The 22979-nt window shown below is 37.9% G+C and overlaps 1 protein-coding gene across 1 annotated transcript in view; it reads left to right on the plus strand.

The window, feature by feature from the left end:
• The window catches only part of Dok6 (docking protein 6), a 394737-nt gene that overhangs the window by 159881 nt on the left and 211877 nt on the right, over nucleotides 1-22979 (plus strand). Inside the window, exon 4 of the mRNA XM_004654811.2 lies at nucleotides 4118-4232. Within this exon, the coding sequence (XP_004654868.2) occupies nucleotides 4118-4232 (115 nt within the window). The remainder of the gene's footprint in view (nucleotides 1-4117; nucleotides 4233-22979) is intronic.

A 22979-nucleotide genomic window follows, 5' to 3' on the forward strand; every position in this document is an offset into this window, starting at 1 on the left:
TAATTTCTGTGGTGGAAGAAAATTCAAGGCAGAATGCCATTGAATCTGCAGTATGGTTTATTTTAGCTGTCCTGATTCAGATCTACCATGGCAGAAAGCTCAATAAAGTAATGAAAATTTGGGCTGGAGAGATGGCTCAGTTATTAAAGTACATGTCTGCAAAGCCAAACTACCCAGCTTCAATTCCTCAGGGCCCACATAAAACCAGATGCACATATTCGCACATGCATCTGGAGCTAATTTCAGTGGTTAGCAGCCCTGTTCTCTGTCAGTCTCCTCTCTATCTCTCTTGGCTTGCAAATAAGTAAAAAAAAAAAAAATATTTTTAAAGTTAGGAAAAATATTAAGCTTAACACAGAAATGAATGTAAACAAATTTTAGGCTCCAGTCACAGAGGCTTCACTTATCTGACTATAATTGTTAAAGAGGTTACCACCACTAAGACAACTGCTGTACACTGAGAAATAAGAAAGATGCCCTGATGGTTAGGCATAACTCATTTAAGACTGAAAATAGGAAGAATTTGAATTCTTTGAACAGAAACTGCTTGAAAGAAGAATGCTGAGTGATGGCTTTGTTTCCTAAGGTCAGAATACAGAGGCTACTACAGTTGGGATCCAAAGCCAGGCTTTATCCTCAGCAAGGAGTAGAATGAGGCGACATCATCCACACAGTACTTGGTTTTGGAAGTATGAAAGACGCAAGATTTTGTGTGCCATGGATTTTTGCAGCACAGATCCAGAAAGCCACAGAGGCTAAGCATTGAAAATCAGGGGCACAGTCCCTGCAAGGAGTTCCTGAAAGGCATGAAGCTAGGAAGGTGTATCCTAAGTTTCAATGGAGATCCCAGAATCTTGTGATCCTATGTTAGATGCCAGGATTCTAAGATCCAATAAGGAAAGCTGTAGGCTGGGGGAAGATTCTGCTCAGGAAAAAGGCTACAGGAAGCAGAGCTGAAGGTACAGAACTACTGAAGCCTTTTGGAGCCCAGAGGGGATGTCACTACAAATATCAGATAAAGGACAAGTAGCTACGGGATTTTCTGTTTGCCTTGAAGGATTTTGGTCTTGCTTAGGCCCACTCTTTCCTTCATATAACTCCACTTCTCCCTGTTGTAATGGATACTTATTCTGTGCCATTATCTGCTAGAAATATGTATCTTGTGGTTTGATTTTATGGTACCCTACCTAAGAGACAACATTGAGTCTTAGATGAGACTTTAGACTCAGGGCTTTTGAACAGTGTCAGAATTGGAAAGATTACTGGGACTTTTAAAGTTGGAGTGAGGGGCTAGAGAGAGTATTCAGTGGTTAAGGCACTTGCCTACAAAGCCTAATGACCCAAGTTTGATTCCCCAGTACCAAGTAAAACCAGACACCTAAAGTGGCACATGCATCTGGATTTTATTAGCACTGGCTAGAGGCCCTGATGTGCCTATTCTCACTCTATCTCGTTCACCATACAAATAAGTAAATAATAAGCTACTGAAGCTGAAATGAGTACATTTTGAATCATGAGATGGCCATGAATCTGTATAGCTCAGAGATATATAATGAAACGGTTTAAGTGTAAAATTTTTCCTATAGACTCATGTGTTTAAATTCGTCCTCCCACTGCTTCCACACAACTAAGGTGATAAGGGAACTCAGGATTCCTCCTATGCTTTCCTGCTAGAATGGATTTCTACTTAACCTCTTATCCTCTGAGATGCTTCTTATTGGGTATTTATCCCAGAAATAGTAAAGTTATTAAGACTGCATCAAAAAGAAGAGGGACTTATTGGAATGAAGGGTTTCAGTGGAAAGAGATGGTGAGGCAGTAAGAAGGAGTTAATGGGAAGGGATTATTAGCATATGACTCTATGTACATATATAAAAACTGAATTAATTTATTTTTAATTGAGAAACTACAGGCTGGTGAGATCGCTTAGAATGTAAGGCATTTGCTGGCAAAGTTAAAGAAAGCAGAAGGTTTGATTTCGCAGTACCCACGTAAGCCAGATGCACAAGGTGGCATGTGTGAAGAGTTCATTTGCGCTGGCTAGAGGCCTTGGTGTGCCCATTCTCCCCCCGCCCCCGCCCATTTCTTTCTCTGACAAATAAATTTTACAAAGTGAGAAGCTTTTCATCTGCATATGTGAGCTTGATATCTTTTCAAATGTTATAGAATTTTCTGATGAAGTCAAGAGTAATTTTATCTTATAAAGTGAAATATAGCAATGTTTATATAAGATCTGTATTACTTGTTCACCAACATATTTTCAATGACCTTGACAAGACTAATTTTGGGCAAAATACCCACCAAGGTTGTAACTTGACCTATGTCTATTAACTTAGCATAATGGGAACTCAGGCAAGTTTTATCTATCACACAAAGATAATACTCATTCGGGTACTTAGAATCTTGTAAGAATATTACCAAAATGTATACTAAGTTTAATGTGTAGATGGCTTTCAAAATCCCAAAGATACTAAGATTAAAGAAGGCCACTTCCACACTGATGGATTGGCTATACGAATCTAATGGGATGAAATTACAGCGCCAACACCTGCTGCGAGCCGACCTCTCAGTCTTAACCTCCTCGACTTCCCCTGGTGTCAGAAATCTCGCACTCATTAGTCCAACGTTCTGTAGTGTTGCTTGTGAAACTGTTTGGCACACTCATTCCAAAACTTTTCTTTTTTTTTTTTAAATTTTTTTGGTTTATTTTTATTTATTTATTTGAGAGCAACCGACAGAGAAAAAGGCAGAGAGAGAGAATGGGCGCACCAGAACTTCCAGCCACTGCAGACAAATTCCAGATGTGTGCGCCCCCTTGTGCATCTGGCTAATGTGGGTCCTGGGGAACCGAGCCTTGAACGGGTGTCCTTAGGCTTCAGAGGCAAGTGCTTAACCGCTAAGCCATCTCTCCAGCCCCCAAAACTTTTCTTTTCAATGAATTGGGAGTTTAAATGTCAAAATTCATCTTGGTTCATAAAAAGGTGCCAAATATTTTGAGGTTGTAGTCCTATCAGAAACTTGTATGGTGAGTGGGTGTTTGGGGTAAAACAAGAATCAGAATTTAATTAGTATTCAACAGATATTTAATGAAAATTCTCTTTATATCACCCCTATTATTGCTTGTTTGGGATACATCTTTAATAAAAGCAAATTCCATGAAGCTATTCTCCATAATATTGTACAAAAATACATTACATTACAAAATTGTGTAATACATTACAAAAAGTGCAATAAATAATTGCACATTTCAAACTATAGTAAACAATATAAAGTGTGACCAAAATTGAAAGCCTAATGAGAAACCTTATATTTTGTTCTTTATTTGATTTGGATAATGCTAATTAGAAATTAGTCCAATTACTGACTAGAAAATATTGAAGGTGGTGGTGATAATGGCATAATTTTTTTGAGAACTGCATTATAGACCATCTGCTAGGTTGCTTGCCTAGCATGTGCTTGATCCCAGCACTAAAAAAAAAAAAAAAAAAAAATGAGGAGTCTAAAGAAGGCTAACGTGTTGCATATTTGGTCAAAATGTAAAACATATGTACAAAAATAAAGATGATAAAAATGGAAAATTAGGGCCAGAGAGATGGCTTAATCGTTAAGGTGTTTGCCTGTGAAGTTAAAGGACCAAGGTTTGATTCCCCAGGACTCACATAAGCCAGATGCACAAGATGGCTTATGCATCTGGAGTTCATTTGCAGCATCTGAAGACCCTGGCACACCCATTTATACTTTCTCTCTCTCTCTCTCTCTCTCAAATAAAAATAAAATAAAATAAATTTTAATATTGGATATTAAAATGCCATCTTTAAAAGCTTGTTTAATTCAATTAAGACAGTTTATTTGGTAATTGTTGAGATATGCAATGTTCTATGCAAATGTTGCTTATACAAATAACAATATTGGTTCCATATTAAAAAATAAAATAACCAAGTGCGGTGGTGCATTGCTTTAATCCTTGAACACAGGAGGCAGATGTAGGAGGAATGCTGTGAGTTCGAAGCCAGCCTCAGACTACATAGTGAATTCCAAGTCAGCCTCAGCTAGAGTGAGAACCTACCTCGAAAACTAAAAATTTAAAAAAAAAAATAAAATGTTTTTCTCTCTCAAGGTAACTGAACTGCACAACATCAAAAATATAACCAGACTGCCCCGAGAGACAAAGAAACACGCAGTGGCCATTATCTTTCATGACGAAACGTCAAAGACATTTGCCTGTGAGTCAGGTAAGCACTTGCACACCCATCTTCAGCTTGAGGAAATTGCGTTGCTCTGAGCCGGTGACCCTGACTGGAGAAGCTGTGGGTTTGAATAGAAAGGACAGTGTGTTGTGGTGAGCATGTGGCGCAGAGGGCTGTAAAAAGTTCAATCTATTGATTTCAGCAGATGCTTGGCTGCTTGTTATTATCCTGTCTGCAGCTGCGCTGTGCTCCCAGGTGATCTGAGGATCTCTTGAGGTTTTCCTTCAAGCTTTGAGAATTAAGTAAACAATCCCTGCGCGATGTTTTGGGCGTGCAGGTGACTTGTATTCCGGTTTGGCAGAGTGTAGCTGTAAGCCTCCCATAATACAAAAATAACACCTCTGTAAGAATCTATGGCCAAGACCAGACTAACTCCCCAGACATATCAGAAGAGAACATAGAGCAATTTGCTGCTTTCCCAGGTTGCCGGGACTATAAGTAAATACATTTCAGATTGAATTTTAGCATGCCGGGTCATAAAGCACTGTGACATTATTGAGACACAAGTAGTTTGTAGTTTGAGCCTGCGGTATATTTCATCATGCAATCCCTGTGCTAGGTAACATATTAGCTGGCTTAGTGCCTTTTAGAGATTTTGTTCAGTGAAATGGTGTACTGGCTTTATAATGGATGCTGGCAAAAAAAAAAAAAAAAAAGTCCCAAGGGCTTAAAAGATGTGAAGTCAAAATAATGGTAAAATCTTTAAGAGTAGTTTTATTATCTTTTAAAATAGGAGGTATGACTTCTGACTTTGTGCAGTCAAAAGCTTATGGATATAATTGATACTAAATTATTTTAGCCAAGCATGTATAGTCTTACTTGTGTAACTGAAATTGCTGGAAAGTCCTCTTTTAACATCTTGGTTTTTCGAAAGTGTGCCTCTTTTCATGCACTCCTTTATCCATCAGCCTTCTGGCATATTTCTCTTCAGTTACCGTGTGGCCTGATCTCATCATTTAAAATGGGCTTCTTGAAGTGGCAAAGAAATCTGGTAAAATAAGGATTTGCGTGTTAATCAATCCTGTGTCAACCTTTAGTACCCAACATCTTTTTGCTTCCTTGGTCATTGTCTGAAAACTACCTAACCACATCATTTTTTCCCTGAGCACTTAAATAAGATTTGCATCCCACATCAAAACTAATCACATTGTTGTTTTACAATATATAAAACACTTCCTATATTATATACTTTGTATTTTACTTAATATAACAGGAATGTGCATATTGCATAGGTTCTAAAGTAAATTTCAACAATTAATAAAGCAATCAATGTAGAAAATTAAAATTAAAAAAAAAACACCATACAATTGGTTTTTAAAAGTAAATATCAGGGCTAAGTCAATAAAGCAGTTGGTGAAGTGCTTGCCTAGCAAGCATGAGGACCTGAGTTCAACCCCCCAAAGCCTCATAAAAATGCCAGGCAGGAGCTTCCATCCCAGCCCTGAGGGAGGTGGAGACAGGCATATCTCTGGGGCTCACTGGCCAACCATATTAGCCTACGTACTGAATTCCAAGACAGTGAGAGATACTGTATCAAACAAGGTTGATAGCACCAGAAAAATGACAGAGTTGATCCCTGACCTCCACATGCATGCACCCTCACATACGCACTTCTACACACATGAGCATGAACACACACATATATACATACACACACAATGAATTTCATTACTTTGACATTGTACTTTTAATTTTATTACTATTATTGTTTGAGAGAGAAAGAGAAAGAAAGAGGCAGATAGAGAGAGAATGGGAATGCCAGGGCCTGTAGCCACTGCAAATGAACTCCAGAATCATGTACCCTGCTGTACATCTGAATAACATGGGTCCTGGAGAATTGAACCTGTGTTCCTGGGCTTTGAAGGCAAGTCCCTTAATATCTAAGCCATCTCTCCAATCATAATATTGTACTTTCTATATTTTAAAAATTATAATGAACAATTAATACATATGTGTATGAACACTACTGTCATATTCAGAAAAGTTATTAATTATATTTATTTAAGTAAGAACCCTACTGGTACTTTTCTTGAAGAAATATTGACCTTAAATGTATGTTTACTTTATTACTCAGTGTATTATCTTTTTCAGCTTATGTCTTGTGGACATTGCAATGTAAACATTTAATATTACTTTGTGTGTTTGGACAAATGGCTTTTCTAGAAATTTAAACTTTTAGAATTGAATCCAGTCAATTAGCAGATCTTTCCAACCTATGCTTCAGAATATTATAAAGCATATAATACTGCACTTTTTCCAGTTTTTTTTTAATGTGGCAAAATAAATGGTTGATTGAATAAACAACTAACAAATGGACAAATATTCTGTGCAGAAAAAAATCCAAATTTGTATAGTTAGTCTGTCCTCAAGAAAGTGGTATGGGGGCAGGGATGAGAGAAGAGGGTACTGACCCATGATGTAACTGTACAAAATATTCTGTAATTATATTAACTTTTAAAAAGAAGAAAAAGAAAAGAACGTGGTATGTAAGTCCACAATCCTCAAGTGTGAGATATCCATGGTCGTTGGTGACTTATTTTCAGAAAGGAGAGGATGAGGGAAAATGATATTACAGTGTAGCCGACGGTCTACCTCAGTCCAGATCCAAGGTCAGCATCATGGTGCTGGCTTATCCTAGTGCTGGCTACCTTTATTACCACAAGAGAAAAATTAACCTGCCTCGTGGCCTTCCTTCCAGCTATACTGACACCAAGTGTGATCATGAGGAAACCATCAGATAGATCTAAAATCCATATCATGTTTCACCAGCATTCTTCAAAACATTCAAGGTTTGATGACCTTGAACAGCTAAGACAAGAAGACAAGAAAAGTCTAAGAAATAGTCACAACCAAGGGAAATATAAAGAAACAAAAGGAAATAAATATCAGTGGTATGACCTGAATAAAATTCCAAAACAGAAAAAATATAGGATTAAGCAAAAAATATTAATCAATTAATAAATTATGGTCACTGATGAATAAGAATATATTGAATATTATTTCATTTTGATGATTGTGCCATACTAATGTAAATTAAGGTAATGTAATAATAAGAATAAGGCAATGTGGGGCTGGAGAGATGGCTTAGTGGTTAAGCTCTTGCCTGTGAAGCCTAAGGACCCTGGTTCAAGGCTCAGTTCCCCAGGACCCACATAAGCCAGACGCACAAGGTGGCACAAGCATCTGGAGTTCATTTGCAGTGGCTGGAGGTCCAGGTGCACCCATTCTCTATCTCTCTCTCTCTCTCTCTCTCTCTCTCTCTCTCTCTCTTTCTCTTTCTGTCATTCTCAAATAAATAATAAAACAATTTTTTTAAAAAACGAATATGTGACATGGTTTGCATTTGATGTTTCCCATAAAGTTATTCATTCTGAGTGAATGCTTGATTCACAGCTTTCTGGGGGAGGCTTGTTGTTGGGGGTGGGATTATGGGTGTTATAGTCAATTGCCACTTGCTAGAGTTTAGCTCATTCTCCTGCTGCTCTTTTCTACCTGATGTTACCAAGGAGGTAATACCCAGGCTCTGATTGTGTCATCCTTTCCCCTACCATCAATGAGCTTCCCCTGGAGACTGTAAGCCAAAATAAAAACATTTTTTCCCATCAGCTGCTTTTAGTTGTGTGCATTGTACCAGCAATGAAAAGGTAACAACATAAGGGAAAATCAGGACAGGCTATAAAGCAACACAGTTTTATCTTTTCAATACTATGTTTAATCTAAACTGATAGCAAAATTAACTTAAACATTTGCATGGAATTAATAGAAAATATATCCATTAAGTGGACTCAAGTATAATGGAACATAGCGTATTTTAAAGGACCTAATTCTGTTTAGCAAAGAAAGATTGGATGTTACAAGAATCTGTGTTGAAATCATTGAATTCCTAGCCTCCTTTCATGGTATGATCTCAGAATTATAAAACATTATGTATTGTTACTTATCAGGTGATGTGACATAACTGAAGTCATTGCCTCCCTGTAGTGACTTCTCATGAAGCCCACTTTAAGCGCTCATTATAGGCATAAACACTTGTATAGAACAAAACCAGATGTAAACTTCAAACACAATGCACAAGGACTTGTTAGGGAACTTTTTTAAAAATTGTATTATGATTTATTTTATTTGAGAGAGAGCAAGCGAGAGAGGAAAAGAGAGAGAAGGGGAGTGCCAGGGCTGGCAGCCACTGCAAACAAACTCCAGACGCATGTGCCCTCTTATGTATCTGGCTTACATGGGTCCTGGGGATTCGAACCTGGGTCCTTAGGTTTCATAGGCAAGTCCCTTAATTGTTAATCTATCCCTCAAGCCCAGTGGAGAACTTTCAGAAGAAGTTTCATGAAATCTACCAATTGTTCTTCTAATGAACTGGTCATCTTTTCCAGGATAATTCTAGAATGCTATTCTATCACAAATTTCTCCAAAAAAAAAAAAAAATCACCCAGGTATTTGGATAGTTGTGTCAAGATTGCTGCTGTTTATCTTGCTATATGTTTCCAAAGAAAATTCAAGGGTAATAAGATGTTTTTTTTAACTCTTTGGAAAATGATGTATTTTGTGTGAGTAAAACAGACTGCTATTGGTCTTGAAATCAAAGCTATGTCTATCCCACTCAGATTTGGAGCTTTTTGTTATCAGGTTGATGTGCTCATACAGCATTTGAAACGTACAGTCAGATATAGTGGTACCACCATGTGATGTGCTCATACAGCATTTGAAACGTACAGTCAGATACAGTGGTACCATCATGTACTGCTTTGCCTGTTATGCTATCTTCTCCTACAGAGGTGCATATGCCCTACAGAAAAATTTCTGTGGTGAAACCTACTTCAGTCTTGTGTTGAAATATGACCCAAATGTATTTGGAAAGTAAAGCTGTAAGGCACTATTTTTAATGCTAAGTTTTTATACCAGCTTTAATGTGAAGGAAACACATCAATAGGGAAATGAGATTGGACTGGAGAGATGGCTTAGAGATCACAATTGTACTTTAACCCTGACAATCTTGAAATACAAACATTCAGTTAGAGTTACTAATTTTGATCCAGAATTGATAACTGATAGGCTCATAAATCACAGAGAGAGCTTTATAATTTAAACAATGTTGGTTACTTTAAATTTAACTAATGATGAAAAAAATCTTCTGTAACAAAAAGTACAAAATAGTAATGAGAGAAATTGAAGATCACAGACATTCTGTGTTCGTAGAGTAGATATCCAATATTGTTCAATTGTCAACATTAACCAAATCTTCTCTAAGTATAATGTGATTCTATTCTGAAAGGGATTCTCTTGTGAAAACTAGAATAAACAATATGAAAATTCATATAATACCCACTGAATAAACACAAATCCACAAAAACTAATTCCTTCAACCAGAAGAATAAGTGATGTATTACACTATCAGACTTCAAAATATGCTGTCGAGTTCAAATAATCAAATCAGGGTTTTATTGGCATCAAAGACAATGTATAAGACAGTGAAACAAAATACATATACCAGAAGTAAACCAGCATATCTACCAGCAAGCCTTTTCAACATATGGTGCTGGAAAAATTGAACTCATACCCGTAAAAAGAAGAAAGTAGACTTCTATCTCTGACTAGTGACAAAAATCAACTCAAAATGTATTAGTGATTCAAACATAGGTCTTAACTTATGATCTAATGTATAAGGAAAATGCATGAGGGTGTTTATGTAGGCAAGAATATGGAAAGCTCTCAAAAGCCCAGAATACAAAATAGACAAACATGATTGTATAAAATTGAAAATCAGCCAAAGAATCAATCAACAGAGTAGATAGTCAACCCATAGGATAGAAGAGAGGTGTTTAAAACAAGATGTTGGCATGTAGAATTGACAAGGAACTCTTCAAACTCAGAGCCAAATGAATAAGTGGATATTATGAAAATATGGACTAGAGATATGACTTAGTGGTTAAGGTGCTTGCCAGCAAAGCCACAGGATCCGGCTTCAATTCCCCACGACCCACGTAATCCAGATGCACAAGGTGGTACATGTTTCTGAAGTTTGTTTACAATGTCTGGCAGCCCTGTCATACAGATTCCCTCCTTCTCTCTCTCTCTTTACAAATAAATAAATAAAAATAAATAAGATAGACATTTCTGTAAGTAAGACATACCAATGGGGATGAGCATATGTAAAAATGTTCAACATGAATAATTATTAGTAAAATACAAATCAAAACCTCAATGAGATATGTCACTTCACTAAGAATGGCTATTAGCAAAAGTACGAGATAACAACTGTGGGAGAAGTTGTGGAGTACAGGGACACCTTGCTTACTGTGGGTGGGAATGTAAACAACATACAGGCTTCTTAAAAAAAAAAAAAAAACTAAGAATCTTCCCATAATGCATGACCCACAATCCCCATGGGGTTGATCCACATCGCCAGTGAGGAAGGCCTCTTCAGAAAAGGTACAGGGAGGAGGGAAAGGATGGTCCCAACATGTGATGTTTACATACAAAATATGTCCATATCAAATAATTAAAAATAAATTAAATTTTAAAAAGAATTAAAAATAAGCTGTGCATGGTGCACATGCCTTTAATCTCAGTACTAGGGAGGCAGAGATAGGAGGATCACTTGTGAGTTCAAGGCCAGCCTGGAACTACAGAGTGAGTTCTGACTCAGTCTTGGATAGGGTGAGACGCTATTTCAAAGAACAAAAACAAACAAACACAAAAGAATCCTACAAATGCCGCTGACACTGGTAAACCCACCGCTGGGTATGTAGACAGATGAACTGAAGTCAGTACGTAAAGTCAACTGCATGCTCTTTCTTGTAACAATTGCATTCACAGCATCCCAGAGAAAGCATAGAACATTCATCCACAATGGACTAAAAAATGTGGTACATATTCATATAGGACTATGAAGAATAAATTCCTGTCATGCGCCTTAACATGGATGGAGATCAGTAAGTGGAATTAACCAGACACAGAAAAATGAGAGCTATATGTTCTCATTTAGACAAGGATTGTAAAAGTCAATGTTAAAGAAGTTCAGAGGAGAATGATGGTTACCAGAGCTTGGGGAGCATGGTTGCAAGGGCAGGGACATAGGGGAAAGTTCTTCAAGGGATAGTGTTATAGTTAAAAAGTAAGACATTCTAGTCAATGGTGGAGGGGATCTCTCACTGGATAAAGCATCTGCCATGTGTTGTAGTCAGCTTCACATTGCTGGGATGAGCATCAGACACAATTTATGGGAGGATTGGGATGGATGTCATGCTTACAGATCCAGGGAAAGTTCCGTGACAGTGGAAGAAACCGGCCCCCTTTCACAAATCTATGCAGCACCATAAGGGAGCACCAGAAGGCAGAGCCCGGCAGACTTCACGCTGCATACCTTAGGCTAGAAATCAAATCCTCCCCCAAGTCCTTAGGGCTAGACTCCAGGATCTGCCCCCAGTGACACCTCCTCCATCCAGGCAGCCGGAGACAAGCTTTTTAGTGAAAACCCCTGAGTCTATTTGGGGACATTCAACCAACCACACAGCGCAAGTGTGAAGACCAGAATTGGATCCTCAGCACCCACATTAAAGCAAAACACAGAAGTACATATCTGTAATCCCAGTGTGCCTGGGACAAGAAGGAAGGCAGGGACTTGCAAGTCAGAAGCTGTTCACCTGCTGGCAAATGAAAGAACTCGCCTCAAAGAACCCACCTGAAATTGTCCTCCAAATGACACACATGAGTTTATATTTCACAAAATGAGAAGATGTTATACCTTTTCACCACAAAGAAGTAACATTTCAGATTCTATAAGAAAGAAATGATGTTATATATATATATATATATATATGTATGTGTGTGTGTGTGTGTGTGTGTGTGTGTGGCATGTGTGTATAAAAAACGTATACATATATCCAAAGATCACACGTCTTCATTAATAAATGCACACTTATATTGTTATACATCAGTTTAGAATGTAATGTCTTGAAATAATGTCATCTTCTGTAGTAGCATCAACATTATAAAACATTTAGAAGTAGATTTAGCGTAGGAGGCAGATGCGAGCTCTGCACACTGAAAAGAATGAAACATTGATGTTTTCCTCTGTTAATCATTCATGGGTCCTAGCAGGTGACAAAACACTACTGGTCCAGAGACAAAGCACCCTTGGCACTCGAGACAGGGAATCATGTGTTTGTGTTATTTTTGTCACTCTCTAAGTCCCTGGGCGGCGATGTGCTTAGCTCAGTTGGGTCTCATAACCTGCTGTGAATTTGTTTGACTCTTTTTACCAAGTAACCAGAAAGTTGGGGTTTCTGAGCCATCTGCAAGCATTCTAAGTAGCAACAAGCAGGGCAGTTGGCTGACAATCTCAATGCTGGGGTTCCACAGAGAAGGTCCCAGCATTGAGGGGGAGAAACCGTGCAAGTGGCATGTTCAGCAGGAAGAGGCTCAAGCCTTGCCCAAGAGTAAGCTGGATTTCATCTACCCAAAAAGTGTTTTACATGCCGAATTTTGTTCTGTTCTTTTATTTTGATATTGGGTCACTGGCCAAAATCTAGATATTTATTTTCTTTTAATTTACTCACAAGCAGAGTGAGAGGAGAAGGGAGAGAATGGGTTCACCAGGGCCTCTCTGTGCTGCAAATAAACTCCACACATGTGCACCAGCCACGTTGTGCATCTGGCTCTAGGTGGGCACTGGGGAATCAAACCCAGGCTGGCAGGTGACAATGTGCCTTTAATCACTGAGCCATCTGCCCAGCCCATAAAAGTATGATCTTTGCTTGTTCAATTCTTATTAATCATCTAGGATGTGTCAAGCACTCTCCTATGACTTTGAACTGAATACTGAAAAATATTAAAAATCAATACTGTAAAAAGCATTAAGAAAGGAAATTTTCCTATTTAACTTTTACTTCAAAACTAACATCTTTATATTTGACACTATGAAAACGTTCAAACCTGTAATGTGCTTCCATTTGTTTTATGAAGCAAGTGCAGTAAATATTTCATATATTAATTTTAAATACATTTAAAATTTCAGATTTAAAAAATTGTGTAGCATTATAGTCCAACAACACAGGGACAAAAAATATAATATTCAGGTGTGAATTTAAAATGAAGGATGTTATATAATACAAACTGTAAGATATTTTTAAAAAACATAAAATATTTCCCTGAGCCATGTTGGGTTCATTTTTGGTCTGCTTCAGTGATGAGGTGTTGGGGGCCTCTGGGGCTCTGGCTCTCTGACTTGGTAGGTGTTGATTTTTCTCTGTGTTGGTCTCCTTCCCCCTTGTGCTGGTATTTGGTTCATCAGGAAAACAGCACCCTTGCTTGTTTCGCCAATTTTTCTTAGTTTCAACCAGGGACCTTTTGAGGTATGATGGCGTTTATCTTACCCATAACTGTAGGCTAACTCCACAATGCACGACCCATATACCTCAACAAAGAGGGGCCAACGGGGAGGGGGTAGGTCACAGATGAGTCTAATAATGGTACCAAACTGACTGTAATTGCTGAATACAAAACTAATTAATAAAAAAATTTAGGGCTGGAGAGATGGCTTAGTGGTTAAGCGCTTGCCTGTGAAGCCTAAGGACCCCGGTTCGAGGCTCGGTTCCCCAGGTCCCACGTTAGCCAGATGCACAAGGGGGCGCAGGCGTCTGGAGTTCGTTTGCAGAGGCTGGAAGCCCTGGCGCGCCTATTCTCTCTCTCCCTCTATCTGTCTTTCTCTCTGTGTCTGTCGCTCTCAAATAAATAAATAATTAATTAATTTAAAAAAATTAAAAATAATTTCCTTACATAGAAAAACAAGCTATTAAAATAGAAATTTCTCCCACATCAGTACTTTTTAAAATTGCATATATAGAGATATCAGGTATTTTGATCATATTTGCCCTTTTTTTTTTTCTTATTCTTCTCCTACTATAGCTGTTCCAATTCTACTTTCTAATTAGTCCTTCTAGCTCCATATCTTTTGGGGAAGGAGGTAACTCGGTGAGCTTAATTAGGTTTACTTCCATGAGCATGTTAATTTCAGAGTTCTTTTTGTTTGGTGGGTATGTGTGTGTGATGCTCATGTATGTTTGTACATGAGTGTTACATATACATTAATTTGTTTTACTATAATTGCAATAAATTCCCAACCTAAATATATACATATGGTGATAAATAACCTCAGTTTTTTTGTTTGTTTGTTTGTGTTGTTATTGATTTCAAGATAGGGTCTATCCCAGGCTGATGCCTGGGCTGTCCTTGAACTCACAGAGATGTTTCTACCCCAACCACCTGAGTTTTGGGATTAAAGGCATGTGCCAACATGCCTGGCTTAATGTTTTTTTTTTTTAATCTTTCATGCATAAACACTAAATTTTGATCATATGTGCCCCACATAACCTTCGCTTGCTCCCATCACTGCTGCTGCTATCCTCCTCCTTCTCATCTCTTACTAGCGGCTTTACCGCAGAAGAGCATGCCTCCCGTCCCTGTCAGTCTTCATTAGCTCATCAGACTGGGAAGTGCCCACAGATGTCCCTTCTCTGTCTACAGTGGCATGTTGACTGACCCCTAGTGTGAAGGTCTTTTGCAGGAAACCATCTCTGTTGTCAGCTAATGAGTGGAATGTCCTCTGTCTGGACACTGGAGTTTCACAACGCACCCCTCTGACAATCAGCTTACCACATCTCAGTTTATTCAAATTATAGTTCCCAAATTATATAGCTTGCTTTAAAGTACACTATTGTTTTCAAAAACAACCACTTTCCCCCATAGTGATTTGAATTAGCCAAAAGCCTAGGTCTTATCTTACCCTGTCATTACTCATTTTCCCAAGAAAACTCCTTCTAAAGGTTCTGTACACGTGTATGCATCCCAACTTTCATATAGTCTTTCCTATCACACATCATCTAGAAAAGATGCTGTCAAAATCATCTTTGAATTTAAAATAAAAATGTGTTTGAGCATGCATTTCAAGCTTTCTTTTGACAGGTATTTTCCAACCTCATTAAGGATTATTAACAAGTAAAAAGTGAATGTATTGGGGCTGGAGAGATGGATTAGTGGTTACAGTGCTAAGAAGCCTAAGGACCCAGTTCAATTCCTCAGTATCAACATAAGCCAAATGTACAAGGTGCCTAATCTGTCTAGAGTTTGTTTGCAGTGGCTAGAAGCCCTGGTGTGCTCATACTCTCTCTCTCTCTCTCTCTCTCTCTCTCTCTCTCTCTCTCTGTGTGTGTGTGTGTGTGTGTGTGTGTGTGTGTGTGTTGTTCACTCTCACTCTATCTGCCTTTTAGTTTCTCTCTTAAGTAAATAAAATATTTTATAATGCATATATTTACATTTCAGAAGTTGAATCCTTTGTTACATTGAAAACATAGTTACCAAGATCAAGATAATTCACATATCTGTCCCTTCAAACATGTCATTTTTCTTTTGTGTATGTGTGCTGTTGTTTTCTTCCTGTTGTAGTTGCCAGGTCTCTTAACATCTATTTTATTAGACCAAAAATAGATAAAAAAAAAAGATGCTTAGAGTTAAATAAGTGGATACTACTTTGAATTCCTATTATATTAGAGTAGCAGCACAATAAAAATAAACATACATATTCTCTTTTGTTTAGTTTAATTTTTATCCCCCCCCCTTTTTTTTCTGCCAAGGTAGGGTCTCATTCTAGCCCAGGTTGACTGGAATTCACTATGTAGTCTCAGGGTGGCCTTGAACTCATGGTGATCTTCCTACCTCGGCCTCCTGAGTGCTAGGATTAAAGGCGTGCACCATAACTCCCGGCTAAAACATACATATCCTATAATCGTATTTTCTGTGTGTGTGCACAATTCCCCCAGAATCATTTCATTATGTGTTTTTTTCTTAAGACATTCATCTTTCCTCACCAGAAATTTCCTTTGAACCAAGTGAATCACTTCAGAATCATGAAAGTCTCTCCAATAATGGTTCTATAATCGGTACTCATTCCAAGTGATAGATGGTTTTCTGTTTGTGGTAATAGAACTGATTCAATAAAAGTAAGACTGAAGACAACTGATATCCTTTAATGATATTAACTAGTTGTATCGTCAAATGCATCAAGTTCTTATAAGAGCCAAAATAACAGGCTCAACATATCCAAGACAAAGGAGAAAATAAATTTCATTGCTCTCTTAAGAAACTAAATTTGAGGACTGGATAGATGGCTTAGTGGTTAAGGCACATGCCTGCAAAGCCTAAGGACCCCAGTTCAATTCTCCAGGTCCCACGTAAGTCAGATGCACATGTTGGCACATACATCTGGAGTTCGTTTGCAGTGGCTAGAGGCCCTGGCATGCCCATTCTCTCTCCCTCTCTCTCTCCCTCTCTCTCTCTCCTCTCTCTCTCTCCCCCTTTCTCTATCTCTAATAAATAAAAATAAATAAATAAAATATAAAAAGAAGAAACCATGTTGAACAAAGAATAATAGAAAAAGAAACCAAATGTGGATGTGGTCTTAGACAATGTTCCCATGGTTCCCACAGAGTTATATGGTCTGTGGCTGAAGACAGCCCCTACTCTCCAGGATGCTGTTGGTCCAGTACTTTTACAAGAAGTCTATTATTTGTAGATAATGGGAGACATATCTGTTTACTGATTGTTCAATAGGAAAGTCAATTTGAACCAAGTAAGGACAGCTTATATTTCTAGTCACCTTAGTCACTTTGGAACAGAATTGCTAGTTTGAAACCATTTGCTCTTTAGCTCTCTTGCAAGAACTGTGGAAGAAATTTCAAAAGAAATTGTAGGGGCTTTACGTGATCCAAAAAAATATCAGGAGTGTAGAAGTTAATTCTTGGGTAAGCATGTAATTTGGATTTCAGGGAAAATGTAATGAGAATTTGAATTTTAGTGGTATTCCCAGACTCACAATGAACAACAAAAAAAAATGCCAAACTTGGGTCATATGCACTTGTAAAACTATAAATTACTTGGTTGTTATTTGAGCACAATTTGGTGAGGTCCGCAGGATAGAAAAATCAGAGATAGAAGTGATTACAGTACAGTTTTATGTGACTTTTTAACATTGCAGGGTCTAGAAGTGTGGTGTCAATGAGGGAAAGATTCACTTAGAAACAGTTTCCATGGAGCCTTTCATACCTAGATGGAGGTGACCTGGCTTCACCTTGAATGAGTGTAGATAATAAACCATGCCTGGAAGAAGATCTTAAATTTATAGCTTTAAAAGAAAAAAGAAGAAGAAGAAGAAGCAGCTGTTTGCTATATGAAGAAAGTCCAGATGAATCATCACCATAAGCACATCTAGATAAGTACAGTCCATAAAGTAGGGGCACATCCTGATTTAACTCCTCGCTAAAGAAAAATATTCTATGAATTCATGACAACGCAAGAGCCAACCCTGGTGTGTATAATGGAAAGGATGGTTTTTCTGCTCCTAACCATAGGGCTTTGGTTTTCTAGCCTTAACCTGTGGTGAATTTTTGTTTGTTTGTTTCTTTGTTTTTTTGTGTTTTGATAACTAAGTTAGTTATTTTCCTCACTTCTGTACTATAATGCCTGACGAGAAGCAACATGAGGGATGGTTTATTTTGGATTACGTTTCCAGGAAATACAGTAGCAAGTAATGAGGAGGGCATGATGGCAGCAACCTCAGATGTCATTGTGTACGTACGCAGACGGGTGTTCAGCTCTCTCCTCTTTATTCAGTCCCAGACCACAGGTCACAGAATGAAACTGCCCTCAGCTAGGTTGTATTTTCTTTTTCTTATTTTATTTATTTGACACAAACAGAGAGAGAGAGAGAATGAGCGCACGGGGCATGCCAAGACCTCCAGCCACTGCAAATGAACTTTAGGGGCATGCACCCCCTTGTGCATCTGGCTTACATGGATTCTGGGGAATCAAACCTGGGTCCTTTGGCTTTGAAGGCAAGTGCCTTAGCTGCGATGCCATCTCTCCTGTCCTAGGTTGTATCTTTCTGCCTCATTAATAAAATCTAGAAACTCCCTCACAGAGAAACCCAGGGATTCTTCTAAATAACGTTACATCCTGTTAAACTGAAAAATCAACATTAACCATTACAAGGACCATGTGCTCTGAATCATAATGGATATCACACTCCCATCCCAAAGTCTGGCCCTCTCTTCAGTACGACATCTTCCTGTCATTCGTATGGGGAACCCTGCTCTCCCTCATTCACCTGTCATTAACCCCGATAAACAGATCCCCCTAAAGGCAACCAACCTCCCCGAAGTAATTTAGAACTGACTACAACATGCAAAAGCAATTTAGAAACTATTTTTGTCAGTTTCATAAACAATTAGCATTTATATAGTGTCAGCTAGAAAATGATTGCTGTGAATGAGTCATTACCATTTCCTACTTATATAGACTGAGGAAATGTACTTATATTGTATATTCAGAATATGCATAAAGAATATTACCTTTGATGTGTCACTCTCAAGTTTTACCATATGTGAATATGTTACCCAAAAATGTTTTCTTCTGATAAATGAAGCCATTTATAATTGGATGTCAGACTTTTTAAAATCTTTGAAGCAGAAATGTGGTTAGAATGTTTCTATGCAGAAAAAATAAAAACCTTTCATTTGAAGGTTGACGAAGAATTTAAAACACTGAGTTTGTTTCTTGAAGTAGCAAGCCATCTTAATAAACCAACAAGGATATATAAGATATATAAGAATTTATTTGAATTTTCTAAGGGTTTGACAATTTTAAATAATGCCTTAAACCTCAAGATTGAGTTTAATGGATTTTTCTAATGTGTTCCTTACATATTATTAGATCAAAAAAATAATCTCTTCCAAATTGACCAGCACGATGCTCTGAAAATATGCACAGTGCTCTGGTAGCCCAACAAACTACAGTGACAGGAGGGAAGGAATATGTAGGGCATTAGTTGGTGTCCCCGCTGTGAACGTGATTTACGCTAAGGTGAGGGTTTTGCAGATACAAACACGCCAAGAGGAGGGTTATGCTGGATCTGTGATGCCCTCAGTGCAATCAATACACTCTAGAGAGAGAAAAAGAGAAACAGATACAGAAACACATGGAGACATGCAGAGATAGCAAGAGATGGAAGAACCGATCTCAAAAATTCCGCTACAGGGCTGGAGAGATGGCTTAGCAGTTAAGCGCTTGCCTGTGAAGCCTAAGGACCCCGGTTCGAGGCTCGGTTCCCCAGGTCCCACGTTAGCCAGATGCACAAGGGGGCGCACGCGTCTGGAGTTCGTTTGCAGTGGCTGGAAGCCCTGGTGCGCCCATTCTCTCTCTCTCTGTGTCTGTTGCTCTCAAATAAATAAATAAAAAATGAACAAAATATGTTAAAAAAAATTCAGCTACAAAGAAAAAAGGAAATGCTGGAGAATCAAACCTCGGTCCTTTGGCTTAATAGGCAAGTACCTTAAACGCTAAGCCATCTGTCCAGCCCAGATTTATGTTCTTTATTAACTAGCCTCATTATATTTTCCCCTATTGCCTTCTTAGTAACATATAAAATGTTCCTCCTAATCATTTTGCATCAATGGTGGTAAATTACAGTGATGTAAGAGTGAAGATTTCTGGTGCAGTGGTCACAGTTTCACGTCTGTAGGTACAGTTGTACAGTATGCATCTCAAGGAGGTTAGTGAAAAGTCCTTTGAAATTTCTTACCATGAAGAAATGATAGATACTTTAAAAGACAGATTACTAGTAAATATGACCAAAATTATCATCAAAATGCAACAAAATTTTATTAAACTTTCTTTTTATGTTTGTTTCTTGGTAGGATTGAACTTAAAAAATGTACATTAATCTAATTTTGAGTTTAAACTATTTGAAAAACAATTAGTTTCACTTTTTGAATTTTCTGTTTCCAGATTCAAGTGCTAGAATTATTATGTATTAAGCATACACCATGTCTGGTAGCACGCTAAGGAAGATTACATAGGAAATATCTTCTAATTTTCAGAATATATTCAATTTATTCTTGTCTCCAGGAATACATTTTCTTTTTAGCTTATGACTTCAATGTCTTTTTTCCTATGACTTTCTCCAGCACCTCAAAGAAAGTACAGGTTGGGGAGTGATATATTAGTTCACAGTTCAGTAACCTTTCTCTCCTGCACCTTCATGCTTCGTATGATAAAAATACATCACAGTGACATCTAAAGGAATTATTTGTTTTGATAACTATTATTTCTTGCCCAGAAGTATAAAAATATCTTCAGCCAAGAGCATTTTTCTGAAGCGCATCCCTAGAAGTGCCATGACATAAGTGATGGGATTTTGTATAAGTGCCCTGTTAATATCTGCTTCAACTTATATTTTCCTGTCTTTAAATCTACTCCTCCTAACAACATAACAATCCTTAGTTCATGAAGTTGCTCTGAATTTATTTGCAACTAGTGAGGACAGGTGTCAACAGAAACTTAGACTTGAAGCAAGTCACCATGGACTCATTAGGAAAAGAACTTGTAAGCATGGGCTAGAAATTAGATAAAGGCACACACACACACACACACACACAAAAAAAAAAAGTAAGTAAGAGATCTTAGCAACAAGTAGGAATAATGGGGATTACTATAGACTGAGAAATATTTGTGTGTGTAACTTTTAAGGAAGATATCTATCATGAGACCTTTGGAAATTTGGAAATTTCAGGAGGATAAGGATTTCGGCAAATGTCTCTGATGATAAATCAAATTATTTCTGGTTACTCTTACTACTTCTAGATTATGTAAAAGTTAGAAAAACCCCGTTAATATACATTATCATTTTGTTATTCTCAAATGTTGTTCTCATCCTAGGGAAAAATTTGAAGACATTCCACATGCTAAATTCATGGAGGCTTTCTTTTTTTTTTTTTTTTTTTTTTTCCAGTGAGAGAAAAGAGAATAAAATGTGTCTGAACAAAGCAGGGCTTGGTGGCGTAGGCCTTTAATTCTAGCAGCCAGGAGGCAGAGGTAGGAGGAGTGTCATGAGTTTGCGGCCACCCTGAGACTACAAAGTTAATTCCACCTGGGCAAGAGTGAGACCCTTCCTCAAAAAAAAAAAAAAAAAAAAAAGCAAAAAACGTGAATACTTAAGAAAGTGAAACATAACTTTGGTATTAATAATTTGTGAATATCTGTGGCATCTTAGATTAAACTGGCACAAAAATATAGATAATCATATTTTTAAAATATTTTATTTATTTATTTATGAGAGAGAGAGAGGATGGGCATGACAGGGCCTCCAACCACTGCAAATGAACTCCAGGCACATGCAGTCCTGTGCATGTATCTCTGTAGGGGTACTTGAAAGCTGAGCCTGGGTCTTTAGGTTTTGCAGGCAAGTGTCATAACAACTGAACCGTCTCTCTAGTCTGCATAGCTCTAAGAAAAAATGATCCTATATTTTTCTTCAAATAAAGTATAAGAACATAGAGCTGTGGAAATAGTTGAATCTAGTTCTGAAAACATGATATCCATGGCATTCGACAAACTTATAAATCTCTCAAATGATGGTTATAAATACTGTGTGTATAAAATGTTGTGGGCCTTGCACTGTGTTCTACTTTGATCACATCATATCAATGATTGAAATTTTATTCTTCCATTTTATAAGTGATAAAACACAGGCACTGAAAGGTTATAATCCCAACAAATAGTAAGTGCTAGAACCAGAATATATATTTCAGGAATATTACTCTGAAATCTCTATTCATAGCTGCTCTACTGCATAGATAGCCTTGCTTATTTCCTCTGAAACTTCCTCTATGAACAATAAGATACAGCAAGGATAAAGCCATTGGTCCCTGGAAATCCCACATTGAATAGTGCCTATCATATGAATTTAGTTAGCTAACTTCATAAATTCATAGTGTTAAAAGTAAAACAATTGTGATGGGAAAAAAGTATCTGAGAACAGTTCTGAAATCAATTTGTTTTAATAGGCTCCTGAAATTATCTCCCCTCTCCCCAAACCTTAGAGTCATCAAGGATACTTATTTCCTCCTATCATTCATGACATTCTCTTACATGATTAATCATTTTTACCATTCTATAGTGCCTAGCAGATTGATTGATTGAGCATGTCCCATTGGTTAAAAAAGTCATGTACTAGATATATTGTTTGGTTTTTTTTCAATTTTTACGTGTGTAAATGTATGTTCATGATGTGTATATATGGGCACTGTCATAGTCAGCTTCAAATTGCGGGAAGGAACTTCCAAACCCACATTGTTTAAAGGTTTCTTTGAAGCTTACAGATCCAGGTTCCATCACATGGAAGAATCTGACCCCCTTTTCACGGGTTCATGCAGAGAGAAATACCACCTCCAGCACCACCAACAAGCCCGCTACAGGAACCTGGGCAGAGCTCAGACTGCACTGCAGACCTTAGGCTGGAATTCCCGAACTGTCCCCAAACACAACTTAGGGCCGGATGTCAGGCTCTTCCCACAGTGACACCTCCTCCACCCTGGCAGCTGGAAATCCAAGAAGGTTTAAAATAAAAACCGCATTAACATACTGGGGGACATCCATTCAAGCGACCACAGGAATGGGCATGCATGGTGCCTGTGTCCAGAGGGAAGAGGACAGGCTCATGGTGAAGATCTTCTCTTCCAAACCTGTTTTGGTTGAGACTAATTAGCTGTCATTATTTGTTTGTTACTGGGAAGGCCAGATAAGATGGTTAACGAGCTTTGGGATTGTCCTGACTCTGCCTTCTGCAGCTTGTAGGTGTATAGAGAGATTGCAGACACTTGTGCTATGTGGGTG

Source organism: Jaculus jaculus, chromosome 15, assembly GCF_020740685.1.
Source record: "Jaculus jaculus isolate mJacJac1 chromosome 15, mJacJac1.mat.Y.cur, whole genome shotgun sequence".
Classification (NCBI taxonomy): domain Eukaryota; kingdom Metazoa; phylum Chordata; class Mammalia; order Rodentia; family Dipodidae; genus Jaculus; species Jaculus jaculus.